The sequence below is a fragment of the Vitis riparia genome, chromosome 8, assembly GCF_004353265.1.
Source record: "Vitis riparia cultivar Riparia Gloire de Montpellier isolate 1030 chromosome 8, EGFV_Vit.rip_1.0, whole genome shotgun sequence".
NCBI classification, from domain to species: domain Eukaryota; kingdom Viridiplantae; phylum Streptophyta; class Magnoliopsida; order Vitales; family Vitaceae; genus Vitis; species Vitis riparia.
The window spans coordinates 1,879,001-1,905,161 of NC_048438.1; the positions used below are offsets into that span (position 1 = coordinate 1,879,001).

At 37.3% G+C, this 26,161-nt stretch overlaps 1 protein-coding gene across 1 annotated transcript; it reads right to left on the minus strand.

Annotated features, from left to right (window-relative positions):
• Positions 1–1,219: 1,219 nt before the first annotated feature.
• On the minus strand, positions 1,220–20,375 carry LOC117920227 (zinc finger protein VAR3, chloroplastic). Its single transcript, XM_034837633.1, has 5 exons — positions 19,879–20,375; positions 19,682–19,799; positions 5,963–6,246; positions 3,275–3,373; positions 1,220–3,156 (listed from the first exon to the last, which is right to left on the minus strand). The coding sequence occupies exons 1-5, from the start codon at positions 20,313–20,315 to the stop codon at positions 1,455–1,457; spliced, it is 2,640 nt and encodes an 879-aa protein (XP_034693524.1). The 5' UTR covers positions 20,316–20,375; the 3' UTR covers positions 1,220–1,454.
• Between the last annotated feature and the right edge of the window lie 5,786 nt (positions 20,376–26,161).

Below are 26,161 nucleotides of genomic sequence, written 5' to 3' on the forward strand. Positions count from 1 at the left end.
AAAAATAATGTAAATAATAAAATAGTATTACAAAGATATTTTTACTTTTACATATGATAGAATTTACAAAATAAATAAATCTTTTGTTTAGTATTAATATAAAAAATCTTATATCATAAACCTCTAAATAATAAAATAGGATTTTTAAATTTAGACCTTAATTTATCAAATGCATTATTATAATTAATATTTAAAATCATCCAGTATATTATTTTTGGAATAATATTTTTATTTTTTTCCATTATATATTTTTGTTTTTATTTAATTTGTTATATTAACTATTTATTATATTTATCATTTTAAGTTTAATATGTCAAAAATAATAATTAAAATCAATAAATATGGAGAAATTCGAGAGTAAAAAAAATTAAAATTAAAGAAGTTTTATGAGAAAATATATGAGCATATTAAAAAATATATAAAAGAAAAATATAAAAATAATAATAAAAACTATAATAGGTGATAATGGATTATGGTGGCAGAAGAGGGGGAAAAAAATGAGAACGTGACAAGTGGTAAATGAAATATATTGATGTGAGAGAAATAAAAATAAATTATATATGTACTTCTCAATAGGTGGTATTAAATTGGTGTGTACTTTGTCATTTACTTTTGAAGGTAATTGTGGAACAAATTTGAAAGCACTATTAGAAATAAGCAATATTTTTTCCTATTTTACACTAAAATTAAAAAGAAAAAAACAAAGTTCCAAAATCTCTCCTTTTTTTTTCTTTTAGTTTATATATGGTTACACGATTTCACCTATTTATTTAGTATTTTTTGAACCCAATCGGATCTACTTAAATATAATATGATCAATTTAAATCTAACTTAAACAACCTAAATTCAACCCAAGTTCAAAGAAATGACGTTATGTTAGGATTGAATTGAACACATTGAATTAGAGATTTGGTTTGGTTGAGCTCAAATTAATTTTTTCTTAATTCAAGTTAAGCTCAAGTCAATCATCAAAATGACCAACCCACCCTAGACATGATAGCTAGGTTATGTATATTTATTTAACTTCTCCTACTTGTCTAAGGCCACTATAAATAATAAAATTACAAATGTTCATGACCTTATGCAAACCATAAAAAGATTCAAAATAACAAGTATAAACAATATAAAAATCAAACTTCAATTAGATTTTTGCTTTTGGAAATGGTGTTTTTTTATATATATTAATTATTTAGAAACAGCTTCATTCATTTTCCTATCCTTTTACTCAGCAACCAAACAAATTCATTTTCCTGTCCCCAGGAACAAAACAAGTAGGGTTTTCCCCCTTATTTCACAGCTCAAAAGAGTCAAAATTCTTATACACTCATTTGGGCATAGAATAAATGTTTTGGGTTCCTACTCTTCTCATCAAAATTTATGAGAAACAAAGAATCACAGAGATAAATAGCTACCTTCACATTCAAACAACAGGAGGAGAAGCCTTCCATGTTCCATCATCCACTTTCATTTTCCTTCTTCACTGGTTCAGAGCTAACAACCGGTAGATTTCTCCGGTACTGAGGAGACGTCAACCTCCTCTCCAATGGTGTTTTCCTCTTGCTCACGACGAACCTGTTCACCCCTTTCCTCATTGGCATTATTGAGGGGAAGTCTTCATCTGGGATCTGGCTCAGCTCTGAGATGTCCTTGATCTGGGCAACACGTCGAAACCACCTCTCTGCCTTGGCCTCCTCTGACATGTCCAGAGGATCTGGTTCCTTCACTGCTGATCCCTCCAAACTCTTCCCAGTCCAGCCCTGTCTAACATTTTGATTCTTGGGTAATCCGGGTGAACTCTCATTCAAATTTGTCGTATTGTCTTTTCCAGAATATCCACTGTTCCAACTATCTTTGGTATTAGTCTGGGGATTACTATAACTCGGTGTTGGTCTGTCTCTTGAGTTCTCACCAGAACTGAAATTCCTGCTTCCTGGACTGTTCGTCTGATTTTCTGTTGGCTGCATGTGATCCCTATCATGCATTCTGTCGTCCAACCTCTCTGAAAGCTTCTCTGGGATAGCAGATGTTGGAGAAGTTTCACCAGCAACTTTCTGGGTTGAATCTGCTTCATTTGGCTGCTGTTTATCCTTTTTGGCAAAGTAATCCGGTGGGAAAGGGACGAAAGGCACAAAATTTGTCTTACTTGCTTGATCCATGGCCAATCGTCGCTTGTATGTTGGGGAAGTCAATGACCGATCTTTCTTCTTGCTAACAACAAACCGATTCTCTCCTTTTCTCATTGGCATGATCTCTGGGAAGTCCTCATCTGAGATTGCACTGGCGAGATCAGTGACATCATGCAGTTCTGCAACCTTCTTAAACCATCTCTCGGATTTTTCAGCTTGTTCTTTGTCTTCCACCTTGCTCTCAGCCTGACTCACAGGCTTCTCAGAGAGTTTCAAATTGTCTCCATATTTGTTAGACTCACTTGTCCCAGAAATAGGGCCTAATTGGTCAGTGGCCTCTGGAGCAAAAGATCCAGAGCTGTTTGCCACTGCCTTCTCACTATCTTCCTTCGGATTTTGAGACTTATTAGCAAACATATCTGCAGGTAATGGGACAAAAGGAGCATAACTAGAATTGTTTCCTTTAGGGCGTCCATATTGTGAGGAAGCTGAGCCAGAGAATGGAGGACGACTCTCTGATCCAGCATTTTCTGCAGTAGTGGTGCTGTTATTATCTACTCCAGAAACAGCAGATGAGCGACCAAGAATCTCATCCAAACTCTTGCTGACACTTGTGTCAATAGTCTTATTAGAACCTCCACTTTGGAAATCACCCTCAGGAGTGCCATCGTTACCCAAGTTTCTTCGGTTTTGAGCATTAGCCAACCTCCTCTCTAAGGGCGTTTTCCTTGTGCTGACAACAAACCTGTTAACCCCTTTCCTCAATGGCATGATTTCAGGAAAATCCTCATCTCCTATGGCACTGTTCATGTCAGTGGTACTGTCCAACTGAGAAATTTTACTGAACCACCGCTCTGCCTTCTCCTCATTGTCAGCCAACCTGCTATCAATATCAACCTTATTCGCAAATCTACCATTACCATATCCCACACCTGACCTGGAGTTGGTGGAACCAAATGAGGCTTCTCCTGGTCGCTTGCAATCACACCTTAAGCATGTCGCATTCCTCCCATAATTAAAGAAATCACACCTGGAAAAGAGGGAGGGAAAAAACCAAAAAAAAAAAAAAAAAGTGAATTTTAACAATTTATCAAACTGTAGGGATCCATGAATAAGCATATGTGGATGAATAAGAAAGGAATGCTCACTGAGGACACTCCCACTCCCCGCCAGTCAGCTGTCTCTTTGGTCGTGCCTCCTCACACTCCAGGCATTTCATGTTTCTTGCGAAGTTCATGAAACTGCATCTGCTCAATGGAAAGGAAAAAAAATGAAATGAAAATGTTATTTATCAGAGAAGATCTCACATGCCAGGAGATGCAAGTCCTGGGAGTAGCAAGAAAACGGTATAAATAATAAACAGGCAACCGAGCTACAAAGAAAAAGAAAAAAGAGAAATGAGTTTGATAGGAATACCTATGACAACAAGTACAAGTAAACTCAGCAAGGAACTCAGGCAATAAATATCATTAAAACCCATTATATTAAGTAAAGACTTCAGTGTGGTCTACCCTCACTAGCAGAAGCCAGGTTATAGAAAGAAAGCCTACTCATGTCCTAAAGACAAAGGACTTTTATTTTACATGCTTTTGATTTTAACAACACTAAACAGAGTTTGTGAACATCGAGAATAATTATTTATTAGAAATGAGTTTCACTGTAATTCAATCAGTTCTTTCCTCACCTACTTTCTCCAGTTTGCCATAGAGAATTTCACAGTTCAACTTATTTTTAGGAAACCAAGTGCAGTTATTCAAAAATACACCTATCTTTGCTATTACATTAATAAGCTGGCTCAAAATACCTGTTAAGCCTATCAAACAAATTTGATGGAGGACAAAATTCATGACATTAAAATATGAGGTTATTACTCCAACACATTCAAAATTTTCCGTAACCATCACTAATTATGACTTCTCCCAGGTGTCTGTCCCATCATATGGTTACAACTAGCTCATGGAACACATGATGGGCATTTAATGTCAAAAATACAGTATAATTTCTTTTATTTGTTTTTTAAAACCAAGAAATACTTTTATATGCATATTATACTTTATTGAATAAATAAATCAAATAAGTTATTCAATAAAATACTAATTTTCTCTATAATTTATTAAATTAAACCATATTCAGTCTATGCCAATACTACATTTTAAAATATAGGTTCATTCAGATTACTTATCTAGTCATCTGTAATTACTTTATCTAATCATATCTGTAATTACTGCAAGTCAAATAAAATAGCACCAGTCCTATAACAAAGATCAGTCAAATTCACTAACACAACAGTCCCAATTTAAAGACAAACTTGCCAAGATATGCTTTCTTACTATCATCATTTCTACTAATCTCAAGTTCTTTAGTTTTAGCAAATACAGCATTAATGGCATCACTTTTCATGCAAAAAGGAGAAGAATATGCAGAGAAGTTTTAGCAAAAAGAAGATGAAATAGAAGAACTCAGTGCAGCATGAAACAGCATCATCCTCTTATCACAAAATGAAACAGCATCAATCATGTGGACAAAAGTAAGCAAATTCACTACCACAATAAAATCTTAATTTGAAGAGAAACACAAACAAAGAATTTGAAAAGTAAAAGCTGCATCAAGAGAAAAAAAAACCATGATTAGCTGAATAACTTCATACTTAAATGAGATGAAAAATTTTGAAACGGTAAGTCATTTTTTATTAAGCAATAAAGACATACAAACACCATCACCTATCAAAAATATATAAAAACAAAGACAAACTAATACTCACATCCAGCAAGATATTGAGACACAAAATATTGATAAACATAGACAAGCAAAAAGAGAAGTGGATTGAGGAGACAAATGAGAAGAATAGAAATTCCTTTTCTTTTTTAAGCGCATAAGAATGGAACTTTGCGGGAAAGTGCAACTTTTTTTTTTCTTTATATTTGGTAAAGTAGTGTTTTTCTAATCTTTTTATTAGGGCAGTTAATGGGGCAGGAGGCAGAAGTATTCTCAAATTCACCTACACTAAAAGTTCTAATTCAAAGAGAAATTCCCAGAAACACAATCAAATTCAAAAAATTCAAAAAAAAAAAAAAAACTGACAGATACATCAAAAGAATGAGATGCATAAATATCCAAAATAGCTTCATATTCAAGCAAGATTGAGAGGGGGGAAAGAGAAACAGGAAAAAGAAACATATCTTAATATATCTTAAATAAGAAGTTCATTTAATTATATCTAAACTCTGGAAATAAAAAGGAAATGTCAGGGTGCAATTTTTTTTATTAGCAAACTAAAAATAATATGTGATCAACAATTTGATCACTTACAATTCATTTGCTGAAGTAATTTTTTTTCTTTTCCTAATTGTATGAATTGGTCTGTTAAGGAAATCCTGCATACAGCTTTGAACTATGGAGCATTTAGTTTCCAGTAATCTTTAACATCATTGTATCATGTAGGTATTAGCAACAAGACCTGCAATTGCATACACATCACAACATTGCAACATCACATGCAACTTGGATGCTAGTATTTCAGAAATTAAAAGGAGTTTAGACAAAGGTTATTTTTGCACTATCACACTCTAAAGAAACCAAAATAATTAAAATAGAAGCAGAACTAAAACCAACAAGCCTTAACACAACTATATTAATTTGGCTTTATGTGTCAAAGTATGAACCATCAAAGCTCAACACTATTCTAATCACCCTCAACTTGACTTCAACTCTTTATGAATTGATGTCAAATTCCTTAGAGGCTATGGCAGAAGATGGTGCCTTCTACAAACCTAGGCCAAGAACATAGCAGGTAGTTTAGTACAGAAAATATTCAAAACAAATAACAGAGGACTTACCTTGGGCAAAGCCAGTCACCTCTCTTCATTTCAATATTTTGGCCAAGAGGTCTTGGTGTTTGTCCATATCTATCTGAGAAATGTTTTTGCACTGACCCAGACAGATCTGATGCTGGAACTCTACAGCTCATCTCAGCCAACTCATTCAACAGATTCCGAACAGATGATTCAACAAGTTCCCTGTTGTAGCTATCATTCCTCCCTGAAGAATCAGTAGGATTGCTTGCATAACTCAATAAGAACCTCATCAGATCAACTGTGCGTGCTTTCTCAGATTCCATAACCTAAAATGAGAAAGAAAATTTAAGACATTGCAGAAAACCAAGACAGTTATGGTTACTCTATTTCCTTTTTAGTATTATTATTATTATTATTATTATTAATAGGCTAAAGGATATGCCAAGCATAAATAGCTAATAGGAGAGAAGTTCAGACAATACTAAATAGTACGAAACTATAATGAGACCACAAAGCAATCAAATTCACCAAGTTGCTATGAAAATATTCCCAGAAATTTAGTTTTGGAGGGTTTAGCTTGATATTGTAAATGTTGTCAGAAGAATTTTTTTTTTTTTATTTTTACAAACAAGAACAGTAGTTCATCATCTTAAAAAAAAAAATCATAGGTTTTTTTCAAATTTATTGTCCATGTGAAGAACATCCATGAATGTTACACTCTCATCAGCAAAATTGATATCAAACAATGTTTTTTATCTAATATCTTATAGTGGAAGGCAAGGCTGAACATTTTGTGTGTTAATCAGTTTCTGATGGAAATTTGATCTTATCTACGTCGGACTCATGTGGGCAGAGGTTGGGATGGAAGGGTGGAGAAATTCAAGGTTCAAATTCTTCTATCTATATATATATATGTAGATAACCCAATTCAATTCCTCTTAACTATCACCACTAACAACTCCTATATCCTTGCCCTGTATAGCACCATACCAAGATGAAGTAAAAACAATGCAAGAAATTAGAACAAAGCCAGCTGATTCAATGTCTCTCAGCTATCACCAACAGCATCACCTCCCCCATGCACTCTCCCACAACCGCCAGCAGCAATGCACCACCCCCCAATGCCAACACCCATATAACCAACAAAACTGTCACCACCACCAACACAACCATACGAGCTATGTTTGGCACTGTTGCCACTTCTACGTGTTTTAGGCATATTCCCGTTTAAATGCTCATATAATCCATTTGAATGATAATCATACAGATCTGGCCATTCAGCATTCATTCTAAATGAAGTGGTTACAGTTTTGATTGTATGTAGTATATAAGACAAATTAGATATTTGCATAATCTTATAAAGAATATTTAAAATTTAGTATCATATTTGGCATATTGTGAATATTCAGTACTGCTTAATTCATGAGATGAATTATTTTTTTTTATTATTGGAAACGACACAAAGATATATTGATAGAAAAAAGAAGTACAATAAGAAGGATGAGAAATCCTCCCGCCAAAGACAACTAAATTACAAGAAAATACACAGGAAACAAACGAACTCTCAATAAAGGACCAATCCTTATGGAGTACACACCGCTAACCAATCAAGTTGTATCACATTAAGGGGAGTCCCCTTAAATGCCTTAGAACAGAAAGCCCAAAGAGAAGCAAGGAAAACAATAGAGTCCCAAAGAAACTCTGAATTCCTTATTTTATCCTCGAAAATCCTTGCGTTTCTTTCCCACCACACAACCCAAATTAGAGCGATGCTCGCAGCTTGCCACAAAACTATCCCCCTCTTAGAAGTACCAAAACCTTTAAATTTGATGGACATCATGTCAGATATGCTCCTCGGGGATTAATTCATGAGATGAATTAGAATCCTGAAATCACAATGTAAATGATTTTTTTTTTATAAATAAAGAGATTGTATTAAAAAACCACCGAAGCAGTGGCTAAAAGTACAAGAAAGAGAAAAGAAAAAGAAGAACGCCCCTCGCTCCCTAGCAGAATGCCAAGGCCCGAAGAGCATCCCTACCCACACCCTTAACAGGAAGCAACCCAACCAACAAAATCAACTAAGGTCGAGGGACCATCTTTTATAGACCTCTTCGTCTCCGACCAAAGAAAATAAACAAAAAAAGACTTAAGTCTTTGAATTTCAAAGACAGCTCCTCTTCCTCAAAAGTAACTTTGTTCCTTGTCTTCCAAACCGTCCAAAAAAGGCACAAAGGACTTGCTTTCCAAACACCCTTCCTCTTCTTACCCACAAAAGTCCCATTCCACCCCGAAAGCACAGTGTAGATGATTTCAATGATTAAGTGTGACTCATGCACTAAATCACCACTATCCTAAAGACTTAAACTTGTTTACAGTTAGTGATAGAATTTTGGGCACCCTATCTATAAGACTTAACATGCTAAACCCCATTCAATAAAATAGTTTTTCTCGATTATCTAAGTGAAACTCAAGATTAATAATGTTGTCTATTTGGAATATATTGAATTGGATTGTTAGTAAGGAGCTAAGTCACATCAACAAAGCTTGTTGCCTTGATATGGTCTTTGCTTTTCTAAATACAAAAAGCTCTTCATCCTAAGAGAATGACAAACCCATAATTCTTGATCCTTGATTATTTTGATTTACCAAATGGTGAGAGCTTTTTCAGTCATCCCCATACTTTGGGCAATTGCTATTAGAAGTTTCTGAACACATTTTCAAGATGGAATCCAATTTGTATGGACCACACTGAAGAAAAATTTTGATCACTGAAATCCAGATCTGATCATCTTCATAAACTGTTTACTAAAAATTAGGTGAAACTTTTTAGAAGTTTTCACAGTGATCAAAGGTTAAATCAATTGACAAAGGAAAGTAAGCTGTCCCTTTCTAAGGCCCTACAGAAATTTAAAACAATGTAGGAACTTATCAAAAATCCAGCAAGTTGAAGGGTGCTAATTGAAGGGATCAACCTAGCATACAATAGTGATTCACCATCTCTGACTAATCCCCTCCAATTTGTTGTTTTCCTATAGCCCTCAAATCTGCTTAACAAATAAAACAGCTTCCTTCTCTGAAACAAGGGTAAACAGGTACTGTCCTTTAATAGCCACTGAATCTCCAACTAAAGCAGCCTCTGTCCTCCAATCGCAGTTACTATTTAGTATTCCACATAATCACAGAGCAAAGTTGATGACTATGATTCATAGTACATGAACTTCAAGATCCCTTACACATCCATGACTCATGTGGCCCTTAGCAGAGAGACATCCAACTCCGTATTATTAAATGGCTTATTCTCAGATTTGTAGCCAAAAAAACCACTGCAACCAATCCCCTCCGGATGGTGATGTCAACCTCCAAGGAAAAAAGAAAAAGAAAAATAAAAAGGAACATACATTAACATACACACATATGACCCTGGAGTCACTTCTGTTCAGGCTTGCTCCCCCTTTCCTCATGTGGAAACTCATTTCCTAGCCATTTAACCAGCAACCAAATCTCTTCCTTCTCGAGAGAACAATAATGGGAGCGCCAATTATCCTCTCAGGTACTCTTCAGTCAAACTCCTCTAATTTCATCCACTCCTTTCAATCTCGAAGAGTTGCCTCTCAATGTACACAATTGCAGACTTTGCCTTCAGCGGCAGTTCCTCATTCCAGCACCCTCTAGCATCATCCTCAAACCGAAGAACATCATATACATCCACTCACTTTTTTTTTTGATAGGCAAAAGCACAAAGATATATTAGAGAAAGGGAGCTTGAAAGGCAACCCAGAGCATACAGGGAGTATACAAGAGACACCTAAAACAAGCAACAAAACACAAGCACTCACCGGCCCTCAACAAGAACCCAACCAATCCACAAAGTTAAACAAAGATAAAGGGCCTACAACTATAGAAGAATTAGCCCAGGATAAGAGATTACAAACAAATGAGTTTTTCAATCTTTGAGTCGACAAAGCCTCGTTATCGAAGACTATCCTATTTCTTTCCTTCCAAATTGTCCAAAATAAACAGAGAGGAGCTGCCCGCCAAACCTTTCTATGATTCTTGTCCTTAAAAGAGACATACCAACTTAATAGAGTGTCTCTCACCGAAAACGGCAACACCCAATTGACCCCAAAAAGAGAAAGCAAAAGATCCCACAAAATCTTCGTCTTAGAACAATGAACAAGGATATGATTTATTGTTTCCTCTTCAATGCAACACAAGCAACATCTATTGGCTAGATTCCAGCCCCTCCTCTTAAGCTGATCTTGAGTAAGGACCTTCTCCCAAGAAGCTTCCCAAGCAAAAAAACTCACCTTTGAAGGAACATAGGGACTCCAAATAATATTACTCGGAAACGAGACTGCACAGCTATGATCAAGAGACTTGTAAAGAGATTTTACAGCGAACATCTCATTTTTCGTCCCTCTCCACAGCATCCTATCCTCCCCATCAGCATCCAACCTCTTCCCTTGAATGGACGATAGGAGTCTCTCCACCTCCTCCACCTCCCAATCGTTGAAAGGTCTAAGGAAAAGTGGAGTCCACCCTCCCACTACCCCCATTGGATCCCAATAGTCCGCAACCCACGCATCTTTAGAACCCGCTAAATCAAACAAAGAGGGAAAAGCCTCACAAAGGGGGGTGTTCCCGCACCAAATGTCTTTCCAAAACCTCACCCTTTTACCATCCCCCACCGAGAAAGATACATTATTGAGCAGTAGCAAACCTTCCTTGCTGATTTCCTTCCAAAGCCCAACCCCATGGCCCTCCCTAGCCCCACAAGTGCTCCACCCTCCTCTTTCAACCCCATACTTCGTACTAATAATAAGCTTCCAATATGAGTCTCTTTCAACCGCATAACGCCAACTCCATTTGCACAAGAGGGCTCTATTAAGAATGGAGAGATTTCTAATCCCCAATCCACCCATCTTTTTGTGAGTACAAACAACAACCCACTTAACAAGATGGGGCCTCTTCTCCAACGCTCCCCCTCCCCAAAGAAAGTCCCTTTGTATTTTCTCAAGTCTTAATTTAACCACTCTTGGCATGCGCAATAATGACATAAGGTAAGTTGGCATGCTCGCCAAAGTACTCCGGATAAGAGTGAGTCTTCCTCCCTTAGAAATGAATTGCCTCTTCCACAAGGCAAGTTTCTTCCTCATCTGCTCTTCCACTCCGTCCCAAACCTTCACAGACTTATGCGAAGCTCCCAAAGGGAGCCCCAAATAGGTGGAAGGGAGAGATCCCACCTTGCAGCCCAGCTCAGCTGCCAGTAACTCAACATTCTCCACACAACCCACCGGCAAAATCTCACTTTTGTTCAAATTAACGCGCAGTCCGGAAGTGGCTTCAAACCACATTAATAACCAACTTAGAAAAGCCAATTGCTCTTGAGAGTCATCACAGAAGACCAAAGTATCATCGGCAAATAGCAGGTGCGTAACTTGGATCCCGACACCTTCCCTTCCCCCTATCCTGCAACCTGAAAGAAAGCCCCCTCTCACTGCTCTGTTAATGAGACTACTTAAGGCCTCCATTCCTAAGACGAAAAGGTAAGGAGAGAGTGGATCTCCTTGCCTTAACCCCCTGGAACTCCGGAAAAAACCGGTAGGAGAACCATTGACCAAAACCGAAAACGAGGCAATGGATATGCACCATCTAATCCACCCAATCCATTTCTCCCCAAAACCCATTCTTAGCATCACTGATAGCAGAAAATCCCAATTAATCCGATCATAGGCCTTCTCTAAGTCCAATTTACACAAGACCCCACTTTCCTTTCTTTTCAGCACGGAGTCTATGACCTCATTAGCAACTAATGCAGCATCAAGAATTTGCTTACCTTCAACAAAGGCATTTTGGGAAGAGGACACCACTTTTCCCACTACCTTTTTCAATCTATTGGCTAAGACCTTAGCAAGCAGTTTGTAGAGACCTCCCACCAAACTGATGGGTCTGAAATCACTCAAGTCTTCGGCCCCACACTTCTTTGGGATTAAAACTAAGAAGGTGGTGTTCAGGATTCTTACGAATTTTCCCCTCTCATAAAACTCCTTGAAGAAACCCAAGACCTCATCTTTGACAAAATCCCAACAGAATTGCCAAAATGCAAGGGAAAACCCGTCCGGACCAGGGGCCTTGTCCCCATTCAGATCTAAAAGGGCCAAGAACACCTCATCCCCAGAAAAACTCTCCTCCAGCCTGGTTGCCTCTTCATCCCCAATGCTGTCAAACTCAATATTGTTGCAGCAAGGACGCCATCCTCCAGGATCTGATAAAAGGTCCTTCAAGGCCCTCACCACTCCCCTTTGAATGTCATGCTCCTCTGAAAGCCAGGTGCCATTGATTTTGATTTTTTTCAAACAGTTCCTCCTTCTGTTCAAATTTGCCATCTTGTGGAAGAATCTCGTGTTCTTATCGCCTTCCTTCAGCCAAATTTCTCTCGATTTCTGTCTCCATGAAGTCTCCTCCATTAGAACCCATTTCTTAAATTCCTCCCTAGCCTCCTTTCTCGCCTCTAGCTCCTGCTCATTTAAAGCTCTAAGTTGCTCCTGATTATCCCAGTAGGATACTTTATCCAGAGCCAGCCCTTTGTTCACCCCCACTTTGCCAAAGACTTCCGAGTTCCATTCCTTCAGCTTAATTTTCAGGGCCTTCAATTTTTCTGGCAAGATGAAACTATAGGACCCACTATAATTAAATCCTTGCCACCAGCCCTTCAACAACTCCTTAAACCCCTCCTCCTTCAACCACATATTCTCGAACCGAAATGGAATTGGACCTCTCCTCGTCCCACCCCCATCTAACAGGATTGGGAAGTGATCGGATACCAGTCTTGGGAGAGAACACTGAGACGCCCCACTGAAATGATTCTCCCAATCCTCCGAAATCAGAAAACGGTCCAGTCTGGACCTTGAAAGACCATTCAGCCCTCCACTCCACGTGAATAACCCCCCATGGAGAGGCAAATCTTTTAAAGCCAACTCCTCAATCACCTCCGAAAATCTTCTCATAGAACCAGTCAGTCTACCTTCTCTACTGCGCTCGCTAGGAAATCTGACCACGTTAAAATCCCCGCCAATACACCAAGGGTCAGACCACAACCCTCGAATGGCTCCTAGCTCTTCCCAAAACAACTCTCTATGCCTTTTCATAGTGGGTCCATATACTCCCGTGAAGGTCCACAAGAAGCCATCTTCACAATTTTTAAAGCGACAGTAAACTGAGAAAAGACCCACCTCCATGCCCATTAACTCCAGAACCCTGTTATCCCAAAACACTACTACCCCACCGGCTGCCCCCTTGCACTCATAGCACCCCAACCTAAGAATCTTCCCACTCCAAGACTGTGAACAATCCCTCTGGATATATCTTGAATTTTGGTCTCCTGTAGACACACCAAATCCGCTCTTTGCTACCTGATCAAAGCCTTAATAACTTTCCTTTTATCCCTATCATTGGCCCCTCTTATATTCCAAGATATGATCTTTATCTTCATCTAAGGTTCGAGATTCTGTCCCCACCATCTCTAACTAGAGATTTCTCCTTCCTCGCCCCTTTGTAATTGATGGACCACTCTAATTTCTTCAACTCACGATCAAACTTAGTGGACCCCGAAATGTCTTTCTTAATGTTTTGCTCCCTTCTTCTCTTGTTCCTTAGAAGCAAGTTCAGAATTTCTCCTTCAAATCCTTCCGTCGAAAAGCCCAGGAACTTGCTAAATCTCGCCAGGCAACTATCATCCCATCGACATCCTCTTCCTTCCAAGTCTTGTAATAATATCTCGAACTCATCCCCCCTTCCTTCATCACCCGAGGGTCTCTCCCCCTCAGGGCCCATCTCCCCATTGCAGCCATCTGCCAGAATAATGCTAAGAGGGAGCTGCTCCTCTCCCTCAATCTCCGAAATCAAGCCCGATGAGACCCCCTCATTCGTCCCCGCCCGATCGATCCCAGAAAAAAGAGAAGGAGAAATTTCCCGACCCCCCACAGAAGGCAAAGGTAATCTGACATACCTGGAAGCTTCATCACGCAACGCTTGATCCGTCATTTTCGGCACCGCAAAGGCTTCCGACTGTGACGTAGCTCTCAAAATGTCGACGATGGGGTCCTCCACTATAAAAGCTGGACTCTCCGAGCTAAATATCTGAGCCGAAGGACAAGAGGCCGAAGGTGCTTCCCCACGGACAAGAAAGTCAGCATCTCCTGAGCCTTTCTCCACGCCTGGCGATTGTGCCCTAGCTTGAGGGCTCGAGGTTCCTTCCCCCTTTACATCTCCTCCTTCCGCTGCAACAGGCCCTACAGGCCCAAAACCCTCTCCTTTCTCCCCGTAAGAGACATTGGGCCTTAAGACACAGCCCAAATCCTCCTGGGTTTCTTTAAAAGGCCCCTACCTTAACCCATTTAATTGAGGAAGGCCTAGCGACACCCCATGGGCTGGCCCTTTTGGCCCGCTACTTGGCCCAAGAGCTGGGCTTTCCAGCTTATTCAAAAAGCACCCGTCTCCCTCTCTAACCTGTCCATCAGCTGACCCTACTCTACCCTCCACTGCATCCCCTGCCTCATAGAGCACAGTGGGACAGAGGGTAGAATCGCCTCCACAGGCTGACACGGCACTCTCTCCCTGCTGCAACCTCAACTGCTCCACCTTCTCCCTTTGACTTCCACGACTGAGATCACGAACAGTTCCACCAGCCTCTTCTCCTTCCCTTGAGCTACCTTCCCCGCTGAAGCTTCCTGCCGGCACCACCTACGTGAACCAGGGAGAAGACTCCCACCAAAGTTGAAGGGAATAACAACCCGACCCCACAACAATATGGGCAGTGCTGGGCATCTCCCTGTCCACGCACCTCACCAGTAACCGAGCCCATTGCATCTCATGCAAAGATGATTTATCCGCAGCTATGAATCCTCCACATTCATCTCCAATTCTTTTAAACACTTCCGAGCTTCTTAAATGAAGAGGGAGTCCAATCACCCTTACCCAAACATCTTTTACCGTAGGCTCCTTGCGAAGACACCCCACCTCAGGATTCCATCTCTCCAAGACTAAAACATTCTCCTTGAAGATTCTCAGACCTCTGGCTAAAACATGCTCAGCCTTGTCTGGTAACTCGAAGTCGAATAGCAATAATCCTCTGCCTAGCGTGGCCACCCTCAGATTCCCCTTCAAAGCCCAATGCTTCGGTGCCCAGCTTCTAACGTACTCCATCTCAGGGCAAAGAGCTGAACTAGGTCCCCACCAGCCTACCAGACACTGACTCATTTGTTCTATTCTTCCACGCACTTCTCTTTCCCCCACCTCTATCCAAACTGACTGGCCTACCCTTCTCGGGCTTTTCCTTACAGCATCAGCATATGTTTTCAGCTCCACCCCTTTCTCCCTCCATTGGACCTTCGAGCCCCCTTTCGACCTCACCAAGTCCTCTAACCCTTTAGGACCCTGCAAGCCACCTAAGGGGATCACACCAAGAGCTCTCAGCCTCTCAGCCAAGGAGTTCCAACCAAAAGACTGACCCTTTCCCTCTGGGACAATAATGCTATACTTCTTTGAATCAATGTCGCGAACTGAGCAGAAGATGAACCTACCTGCCCCATTCGAACGGCGCTCCAACCTATACTTTCCATTCCTCTCCTCCCAGCCAGTAGCCCAAACACTATTGTTTACCTCTCTAGAGCAAACTTCCACTCCATCAAGTAAACATCTTAAGCTAGCCTCCCCGAATCTAATCCATGAGGTGACCCCTTTGCTTCTCTCCCAAATGCAATCTCTCAGCTTGCCTCCCAACTCATCAATCAAGATTTCGAAAGATTTGGCCTCCACCACGAAACAACTTCTTCCTCCCCTAGAACCACCAGCTTCACCCCTTGCTCTCATTTTTTTATTTCACCTAGAAATTCACCTTATTTCTCATTATACTGCCAACTTGCCGCTCAGGTTAGAAGAGCAAACTTGCAATTCTTAATGTTCCATTATGAAACACTGCTAACCATTGTTTGCCAGAAAATGCAGAAGCTAAAATCAAAGGCATGCAGCTACAATAGAAAAAAGAAACCCAACACAAGTGGAAACAGTGGTTTCATGTTTCAAAGTTTTCAACTTGAAAACTAAAAATAGTATTCATCAGAAGATGTGAAAATCCTCCATCATGTTTATAGTGAACTCTTTGTTGGAGGTTGCCCACATATCTCCTAGTAGGTCCATATACATCCACTCACTTCTCCTATTCTCTCATGAAATTTCCCTTTTATTCTCTTTCCGAACATTATACATGAGGTCTCCATGCATCTCACCAACTCTCTTCACAAGACAACTTGAAGCCTAAGGCTTCAATTGCTTTCCAGCATCAGTTCACATTTTTTCCTTAACCTCAAATTTTCTTTTGGCCAGTCCACCAATGTGGTCAGAACAGCAACCCTCTCATCCAAGTCTGTGGCCTTCTCAAAAGATAATGAAGGCCACAAAGAAAAATGTTAATCAGAAAAGAATATGTTGCTTGGATTAGAGGTAAAAAAATGAATTAGTTAAATGACCTTGATGATAATAAAAGAAATCATTTTTTTTTATATAGATAAACGCACAGAAATATATTAGAAAAGGGCAAGAAAGGCAACCCAGAGTATACAGGGAGTATACAAACATCACCTACAAAAAAACCGGAAACAAAAAAGACAAACCCTTACCAGCCCTCAACAAGAACCCAACCAGTCCACAAAATTAAACAAAGAAAAGGGACCTTCAACTATGGAAGCATTAGCCCAAAGTAAGAGATTACAAATGAAGGAATTTTTCAACCTTTGAATAGATAGGACCTCATTATCAAAAACTATCATATTTCTTTCCTTCCATACCATCCAAAATAAGCAAAGAGGAGCTGCCCGCCAAACCTTACAATGCTTCTTATCCTTAAAGGGAGCATGCCAACCTAAAAGAGTGTCTCTAACCGATAACGGGAGGACCCAATTAACACCAAATAGGGAGAACAAGAGGTCCCACAAAACCTTCGCCTTAGAACAGTGAATAAGGATGTGATTTATCGTCTCTTCTTCATCACAACACAAGGAGCACCTGTTAGCTAAATTCCAGCCCCTCCTCTTTAGTTGGTCTTGAGTGAGCACCTTCCCCCAAGAAGCTTCCCAAGCAAAGAAGCCCACCTTGGAAGGAACAATCGTACTCCAAATAATTCTCCATGGAAACGGGACTGCACTGCTATGGTCCAGATAATAAAAGAAATCATTAAGAACAAGTGGATTGTTATCCTAAGCAACTAAGTTGCATGTGTTCACATGAGGATGTCAGGTATGACTATGTGTCCAAGTTTCAATCTTTTATACCTACAAATTGTAGGACTCGGCTAAAAAGGATCTCAATAATGGACATGGACACTTGGATATGGCATATTTAAAGGGGGAGAATCAATAAGAAATCAGTCAAGAGCAAAGATATCCTTAATAAGAAACCACCTTCTATTCTCTTTTACCCCTATCCTTTTTTCTTTTCTCTTTTGCTTAGCAACTAGAGATATATTAAACAACACTTACCAAAAAAGGGGAACACACCCCACATACACAAAAAAGCACAAAAAGGTAATGGGGATGGAAGTATCTTTGCTCTAGTGTATGTGGAAAGAGAGCAACAAAGGGTTCTCAATGAAGAACTCTCATATCAAAGGTTCAAGGAGTTCTTCATTAAATCCCTATTGGAGTGGCCCCACACTTCATTGGAGATGGAGAGCTCCTCAATGATGGATTTCTTGTATAGCCTAACTTGTGAATAGTTTTTGGTTTTTTGTAGGCTGTTCTTGAATATGCCTTTTGGTGTTTTGCTGTGATGTTTTGCATATACTACTTGTATCAACTGGAAGCACCCCCTCTCTTTAGCACCCTTTTAATAGATGCTCCATTTGTTTATCAAAAAAAAATAATGGGGATGAAAGTGGCAAACTATACAAAAACCAATTTTCTTCCATCAATGAAGTCTAATAAAGAGCAATTAACCATTCCCAATAGGACACTAGACAACTTCAAAAAGGATGGTCAAAGTCCCACATCAGTTACCTAGACAAGATGTTACTCATATTCTTCAAGATCAGCATGAAGACCAACAAGGCAATTTTGAAGAAGCAAAGACATGACTATAAGAGCATACACAGAAATCATAAAAGAGCAAGAAGATTCCAAGGTCAAACTCAAGGAAGTCAAAGAAGATGATGAAAATATGGTAGACAGAACCAAAGAAGTGTTTGCCTTGCAAACTGTCCCTGAAATGACTTTGTGCTCCTAAGAAATTTGATGTTGTAATTAGGAAGGTGGATTCTCTAGTCTTATCCTTGTTATCCTAGAGATTTACAAGAAAGAAGGTGGAATTGCATTAACTCCAATTCTAAGGATACAAGTTACATCATTCTTTTTTTGCCCCACAGAAAACAAATAGCAAAGATGTCTTTTGCCTTTGTGATTAATGGGAGGACTAGGGATAGACTGATGCTTTTGGAGGGCTTAGACAGCAGAATCTCCTATCTCCCTTTCTCGTGATTTTAGTGGTGGATATTCTTAGTTGGAGTGTTGCAGACCAGAAGATTTAGGTTTAGTGGAAAGTTCCAAGGTAGGCAATATCAAGTTCTAGCTCCATACTTCTAGTTTTCAAATGATATCATTTTTTCCACCGCCTCAAAGAAACAAATATCCAATCTCAAAGCTTACCCTAAAGGCCTTCAAGAGGATCACTAGTCTCAAAATTAATCTTTACAGAGTACCTTATTGGGAACCAGTTTCTCCCAAGAAGGACTTTAGAGCCTAGCATCCTCTATGTTGTGGGAATAGTGAAATACTAAACTGGCCATGAAAAAATTTCTAAGCATGTTACCTGTCACCTTTTAAGAGGTTACTAAGAGAGCAGCCTCTTGGCGCCCTTGTAGTTTGACTATTTTGATAAACACTGTTTTTCTTCTTTTTTTTCTTTTTTTGATAGGTAAATTAGGATAATATAATAAAGGCGCTTTTTTGATAAACACTGTTAATACAACTTTTGCTCACTTATCAAAAACAGGAGGTTGCTAGGGAAGCTTTTTCTTTTTTCGGAGAGCAAGAAGCATGCTACCTCTTTTCTTCCTTCATATGGAAGCCTACACCAGCTAATTAGCTAAATAAGGGTTCAGTGAATCAGGGGCACTTTGCCAAGGTGGCAAGGGACTAATACCTCTCTTCAGGTAAAGTTCAGTTTTGGTCTAGCAGTGTCCTTATATTTATTCTTAATTATTCTTTCACTTTCCTCCTTAAAGGATCTTTCATCCTTATTTGTACTTGCTTTCCTGCCTTAAATATACTCAGAATTTCAATACATGTCAATTTGCAGTATCTTGCATGAAGAGGGCAAGATTGGGCTTATTTGCTCTACCAAAGTTAGTATTGGAAATAGTTTAATAAGTAACAAATCACATAGTGTATGGAAATAGTTTAATAAGTAACAAATTACATAGTGTATGGAAATAGTTCATAGTAAATCGGCCAGAGCTTAGCAACTAGTTAATCTACCGCAGTTGTGAAATGCGGTATTATCCTGACAACCTCTGCAATTTCCTATTCATGATATTATTGGAGAATACTATTCAAACTGTCACCTTTTACAAAACCATTGCCAAGACCACCACTCCCAAGTTCACACACCACCTCCAACATCCTAGCTACCATCATTTTCCAAGAAAAAGAAAACCAAAGCATTTATTTAAAGAACATCATGAGTAACAAAGATTTCATAGAAGCTTACATTGCTTTCACCGCCGGCAAGAAATGCCCTCAATCTCCTGACTGAGTCAAACCCATTAGTGAATAGAAATGGTGATCCATTTTCCACAACCACCTCAATATCTTTCCTCGAAAGCGACCTGAATACAAGGCATATTCTTAAATTCAGACACTTAACGATATCAATAAAAACTTTACAGATTTGAGTCAACAACAAACCCTAGAGCATTCGGGTTATTGCGACCAAACCCAAGGCACGCTACTGCAGCCCGCACAAATTCATCCGACAAACCCTTAGATTCCACAAATGCATCATCATCAGAAGGAGCCCGGGCGATGTAACCTCCGGCGTTGAGAGATTCCACCAGTCTGGACCACTCCGGCCACGGGTGCCAAGTCCGAGAAGAATTCGGCGAAGACACAAAGGGGTCTCCGAGATAGTCGTCCCTGGTGGACGCAGCGGCGGCGGCCTGGGTGTGGAGGTGGTCGGAGGCGGTGATGGTAAACCGCAGACGGCGGCGACGGGTGGCGGATAGGGAGAGGTGTGGGGAGAGGGAGAGAACGGAGCGGCGGGCGAGATGGAGGAGCGAAGGGCGAGGGTGAAGGATGGGGAAGGGAGTGGCGAGTAGCATGAGGAACCTTGTGGCGCCGCCCATTGTGGCCGGAAAAGGAAGCAGAGAGCGGCAAAAGGGTTTTGGAGGTGGCAGTGCCTAAAACCCCAGCAGGGTTGGATGGCTGGTGGTTCATTGTAGATTTTTATAGTTCAGAATATCACACGAATTTTTATGGTATGAAAGCTTACAAAATTTTATATTTCAATAAACATTTTTAAAAAATTTAAAAATTTATAAATAAAAATATTGTCAATTACATTTAAATATCAAATGATTTTTTTTTTTTTTTTTTTGAAAAAGTGGGTCTTGGCATAAAAAAACATCAAATTTTATAAATTAATTTTATCTTTGATTTAAAAATATTTTAAAATACATACATTTTTTTGTAAATAAGATAATTATTTTCCATAATGATCTTTTACGGAATAATATTAAATAAAATTATAAAAAAATTAATTTATCATTTTAAGTTAATAAAAATATCTTACAAATAAATAAATTATAAATTTTTATAATACAATTAAGGTACAAATCATTGTGTACAAATTTTATAACATCCTTAAGTAATAAATAAAATTCTTTCTAATCCTCTAATTAATAATAATTTTTGTTGGTTGAAAATTTAAAAAAAAAAATTAAAAACTAAAAATATAAAAATAAAATATTAACTTTCACTTTACTAATAAAGTATACTTGTTAAAAGATAAATATAAAAAAAATACAGTGCCAATATTTTATTTTAAAAAATTTTTAAATTTTTTTTTATTTTAATTGTATCTAATTTTTAAGTATTTTAAAATTTCTTATTTATTGTGGTTCAATATTCATAATGATGTTTGTTTTCGGAAATAAAACAAAAAATTTGTCTCACAACTAAAAAAAAACTCTATGGGAATACATACATTTTTTTGTAAATAAGATAATTATTTTCTATAATGATCTTTCACGGAATAATATTAAATAAAATTATAAAAAAAATTAATTTATCATTTTAAGTTAATAAAAATATCTTACAAATAAATAAATTATAAATTTTTATAATACAATTAAGGTACAAATCATTGTGTACAAATTTTATAACATCCTCAAGTAATAAATAAAATTCTTTCTAATCCTCTAATTAATAATAATTTTTGTTGGTTGAAAATTAAAAACTAAAAATATAAAAATAAAATATTAACTTTCACTTTACTAATAAAGTATACTTGTTAAAAGATAAATATAAAAAAAAAATACAGTAGGAGCCAATATTTTATTTTAAAAATTTTTTAAACTTTTCTTTATTTTAATTGTATCTAATTTTTAAGTATTTTAAAATTTCTTATTTATTGTGGTTCAATATTCATAATGATGTTTGTTTTCGGAAATAAAACAAAAAATTTGTCTCACAACTAAAAAAAAAAAAACTCTATGGGTTTACTTGTTAATGGGTTCTATTTTATTTTATGAAATAATTATTTGATTTATGAAAAATACATGTATTTTAAAATATTTTTACATGAATGAAGGTAAAACCTATTTATAAAATTTGAGAGTTTTATTTTTTTATATTTTTCCCAAATTAGTGAGTCATAACCCATTTTTCGAGTTTTAGGTCAAAATGGCTTATTTAAAATAAAAAAAAATTGTAACATCTAACCACTTTTTGAAACTTATGTTCAAATTGACCTCTTTGGTGCCATGTAGGCGTCATGTCATTAAAAAAAATCGTCATTTTAGTGAAAGCCGACGGCTTTAGATAATTTTTTAAAATTTTAAAATTTAATTAAAAATTATTAAATTACAATTTATGATTAAAATTTAAAAATATACTTAAATAATAAATTATTTATATTTAAATTTAAAAATCTAGTATTACTTCAACAAACATAAATTAATAAATAGAAGATATTATAAATGAATATTTTATTTATTAATAAATTAATAATCTTAAAATAATAAACTTATATAACATACAAATAATATATAAAATTGTATAATTTATTAATTTAAGATATTTAATTTGTTGTTTTTTAATATATTAATTTATTTGTATTATAATAAATTTATCTTTATCGAAATAATAGTATACTTTTAAACCGTAGTTGATAATTGAGATTTCAATTATAATTTATTTTTTTTACTTTCAAATTTAATTAAAAACTATTAAATTACAATTTATTATTGAAATTAAAAATATATACTTTAATAATAAATTATTTATATTTAAACTTAAAAATCTAGTATTACTTCAACAAACATAAATTAATAAATAGAAAATATTATAAATGAATGTTTAATTTATTAATAAATTAATAATCTTAAAATAATAAATTTATATAACATATAAATAATATATAAAATTGTATAATTTATTAATTTAAAATATATAATTTGTTGTTTTTTAAGATATTAATTTATTTGTATTATGACAAATTTATCTTTATCGAAATAATAGTATACTCTTAAGTTATAGTTGTCATATATAGATTTTTTTACAAAATTAGTTAATGAAATTAATTACAAAAAGTCTACTACAAAATGTAATTTTTAATAGTTTAATTAAAGTCACAAAAAATATCCACTAAACATTAATACAGTGGAAAATAAAAAACATATATAATCTCACATGCCTCCATAAAGAGAGAACCTATGTGTAACTGGTACTCTCTTCCTTTTTGGGCGCTCATCTCTAACTATAGCAGGTACTGCATGTGACACATGAAGAACATCTGTCTATGATGGGGCTAGGGCTGGAAATAGAGGTGGTGGTGGAAGTAGCAATCTAGGTCGACGTAGGCCCCGCCTACTCCTCGGAATGGCTGGCGTTAAATCTAGTTGAGTAGATGTGTCAATTTGCACTGATGGTGGGTCTGAAGAGGTAGGAGGTTGTAATGGAGTTAGGTCTAAAGATGAAGGGGGTTGTACTGATGATGGGTCTGAAGAGGTAAGGAATTGGGCTGATGGTAGGTCTAAAGAAGTAGGAGCTTGAACTGGAGATAAGTCTAAAGAAATAGGAAGTTGTACTGATGGTGGGTCTAAAGAGGTAAAGGGTTGCACTGATGGTAGGTCTAAATAAGTAAGGTGTTGCACTGATGGTACATCTAAATAGATGGGTGACTGTACTAATCATGAGGATAAAAAGGTAGGGGGTTGTAATGATGTTGATACTGATGATGTGATGGGCTGACAACTACTATATCTACCTCTCCCTCGAGATGTTAATCGACCTCGAACAAGTGGTGGTCGAGCAACTGTCGATTGAGTTGGTGACCTACCTCCTCCATGCTCTACATGTGGGAGACGATAATCCTCCCGAATAATGCACATAACATCAGTGGCCATACGAATAACATCAACAATACCAATGCGATAAGCATCACTATCAGAGTCCTCCAATGCATGACCTCCTCGAGATATGATAGATGTCATAGTCTCAATCTGTCGCATAAAATGATATATAATTATTTGTTGGAATAAATATTGTACACAATATGTACATAATATTAAAGTGATACAAACCAATAAGTGTGCAGATAAGGCAGTAGTCTGGTACCGCATAGGTCCAAAATCATCCATGGGTGTAATAAAACGACGTGTAATATAACGATACCATGTCATGTACAGAGCATGGTAGTCCATATGAGGCTCTATAGGCTCCACAGTGACAATGTGGTCCCCCCTAGCCTCCCATAATGCCACGTAGTGCTCGTGATACAACCTCCAATCAAATTGAGGTCGACCTCGTCGATCTATGAAGTGAAGGTCAAAATCTATAGGGAGTGTCGAAGGAATACCCTGTATGAGTCCAAATTGTTGCAACACACGCTCAGGACGATGCCACTCAACAATATAAAAAAAAAAAAGTAGTGACATCGTCCACCAAATATCCTGATCAGCTAAACAAATGTCTGGAAGCAACGCTAGTATATCATCTGTGTAAGGTTACCATAATACCTGATATATTCAAATCTTAGTATGCATTCAATAAAGTTTAAATTATATTATTAATATTAATAATCTTGTTAAAGAATACTAATATTTAGCCCAAACCTAATCAGATCGTTGTCTATCAAACTCATCTTTGTATGTGACCAACACATGATGAGGAGTGTTTGTATGAGATAAGGGAACTCTCCACCTACCCCCTAGTGCATCTGGTGGGAATCTGTCATCTACAGGCACTGGTGCATGGGGAAGTGATTTGCTAGGACGACCCACATGTAATCGCTCCCATGACCATAGCTAAAAATGAAATAAAATTATGTTTAAATGCATATAATTATGACAAAATTACATAATTAATAAGACTTGTAGTTATACCTGCAACAAATGTAATGGTCCTGCAATAGATTCTGCACTATCTAAGCTAGCTTGACATAACTCTCGATAAAAATGTGCTAGTGTCGCACTCCCCCAACTATACTATGCAGTCTCACCAAAATCTCTTAACATGAGTAGAATTGCTAATTGGATATAAACCCCCTTCTTATCTGGAAATAATGAACCACCAACTAACAATAAAATATAAGCTCTAGCATGGCGCTGTAACATGACCTCATCTACAACCCCTGGTGGTAAGTGGGAGAAATTGGTAGTAATAAAACAAACTGTAAGGGATGCTCCACGAATATGAGTCTCTGTCGGTCGAACACCAAATAACTCCTCACAAAGTGCATGCCAATCAATATCTGTAGAACCAATGACAGGATGACCATGTACACATAATCCAGATAAGATGGCTACGTCCTGTAATATGGTCATCTTACCAATTGGCATGTGGAATGTGTGCGTCTCTGGGCGCCATCTCTCTACTAGTGCAGTAATCAAAGGCCAATCAACTTTAACATGACTCACTCGATGAAAGACATAAAATCCTAACTGTATAATGTATAGCCGAACACGATCATCCAAAACCCACTCTCGACGTATCCTGTGTCGGTAAGTCAAAACGCTACCCATGCTTGGATCAACACGAATGGTGGATGATCGATGTCGATGCTGAAGAGTAAGCACATATGTATCCTCAAGGTCAGGACGAGCACGAAACAACGGAGTATCTATGTCCGCATGTACATCAATACATGATATAAACAAAATATGAATGAATTGACAAGAAACAACAATATCTAACAACTTGAATTTCATTATTAAAATTGTAAAAATTTGAACAGCATTTCCCCTAAACAGTAGAGATTCAAAATTTTTCAATGTAACCTGATATAAGTAAAATATGAATGAATTGACAAAAAACAACAATTTCTAACAACATTAATTTCATTATTAAAATTTTAAAATTTTGAACAGCATATCCCCTAAATAATAGAGATTAATATTTTTTTCATGTAACCTGATATAAGCAAAATAAGAATGAATTGACAAAAAATAATAATTTCAAACAAACAAATGTCAATAAGATGTTCAATAAGATAGTTTCTACACATATCTTAAAATGATTAAGGTCAATACTAGTAAATTAAAAAAAAAAAAAAACAGTACAATAAGATGTTCATGAAGTACATCAACTCCTCCTATTATTGATTTCTCTATTAGGACAAGAACGTCGAGTGTGACCCGATTGCTTGCAAAGTCCACATGTTTGTGGAGTTCTAGTTTCCCTTGCATCCATCTCATTATGCAAACTACTTGATTTTGGTCGACCAGAAGTTAGCCATTTCATTGAGTCTGAAGGCATAATTATCGGTCCATTGTATTGAGGTCACTCCAACTCATCAAATATGAGATAAAACAAGGGAGCCCATGTTGATAGGTAAGCATGTGTGGTGTAATAACCTTGTACAAATTGTCGAAAATCAATAGCTTGACAATGACAAGCAACAAGAATGTGCGAACATGGGAATCCTAACAAAAGTGTTTTGTTACATGTGCAAGACCCCGTTTGAAGGGTA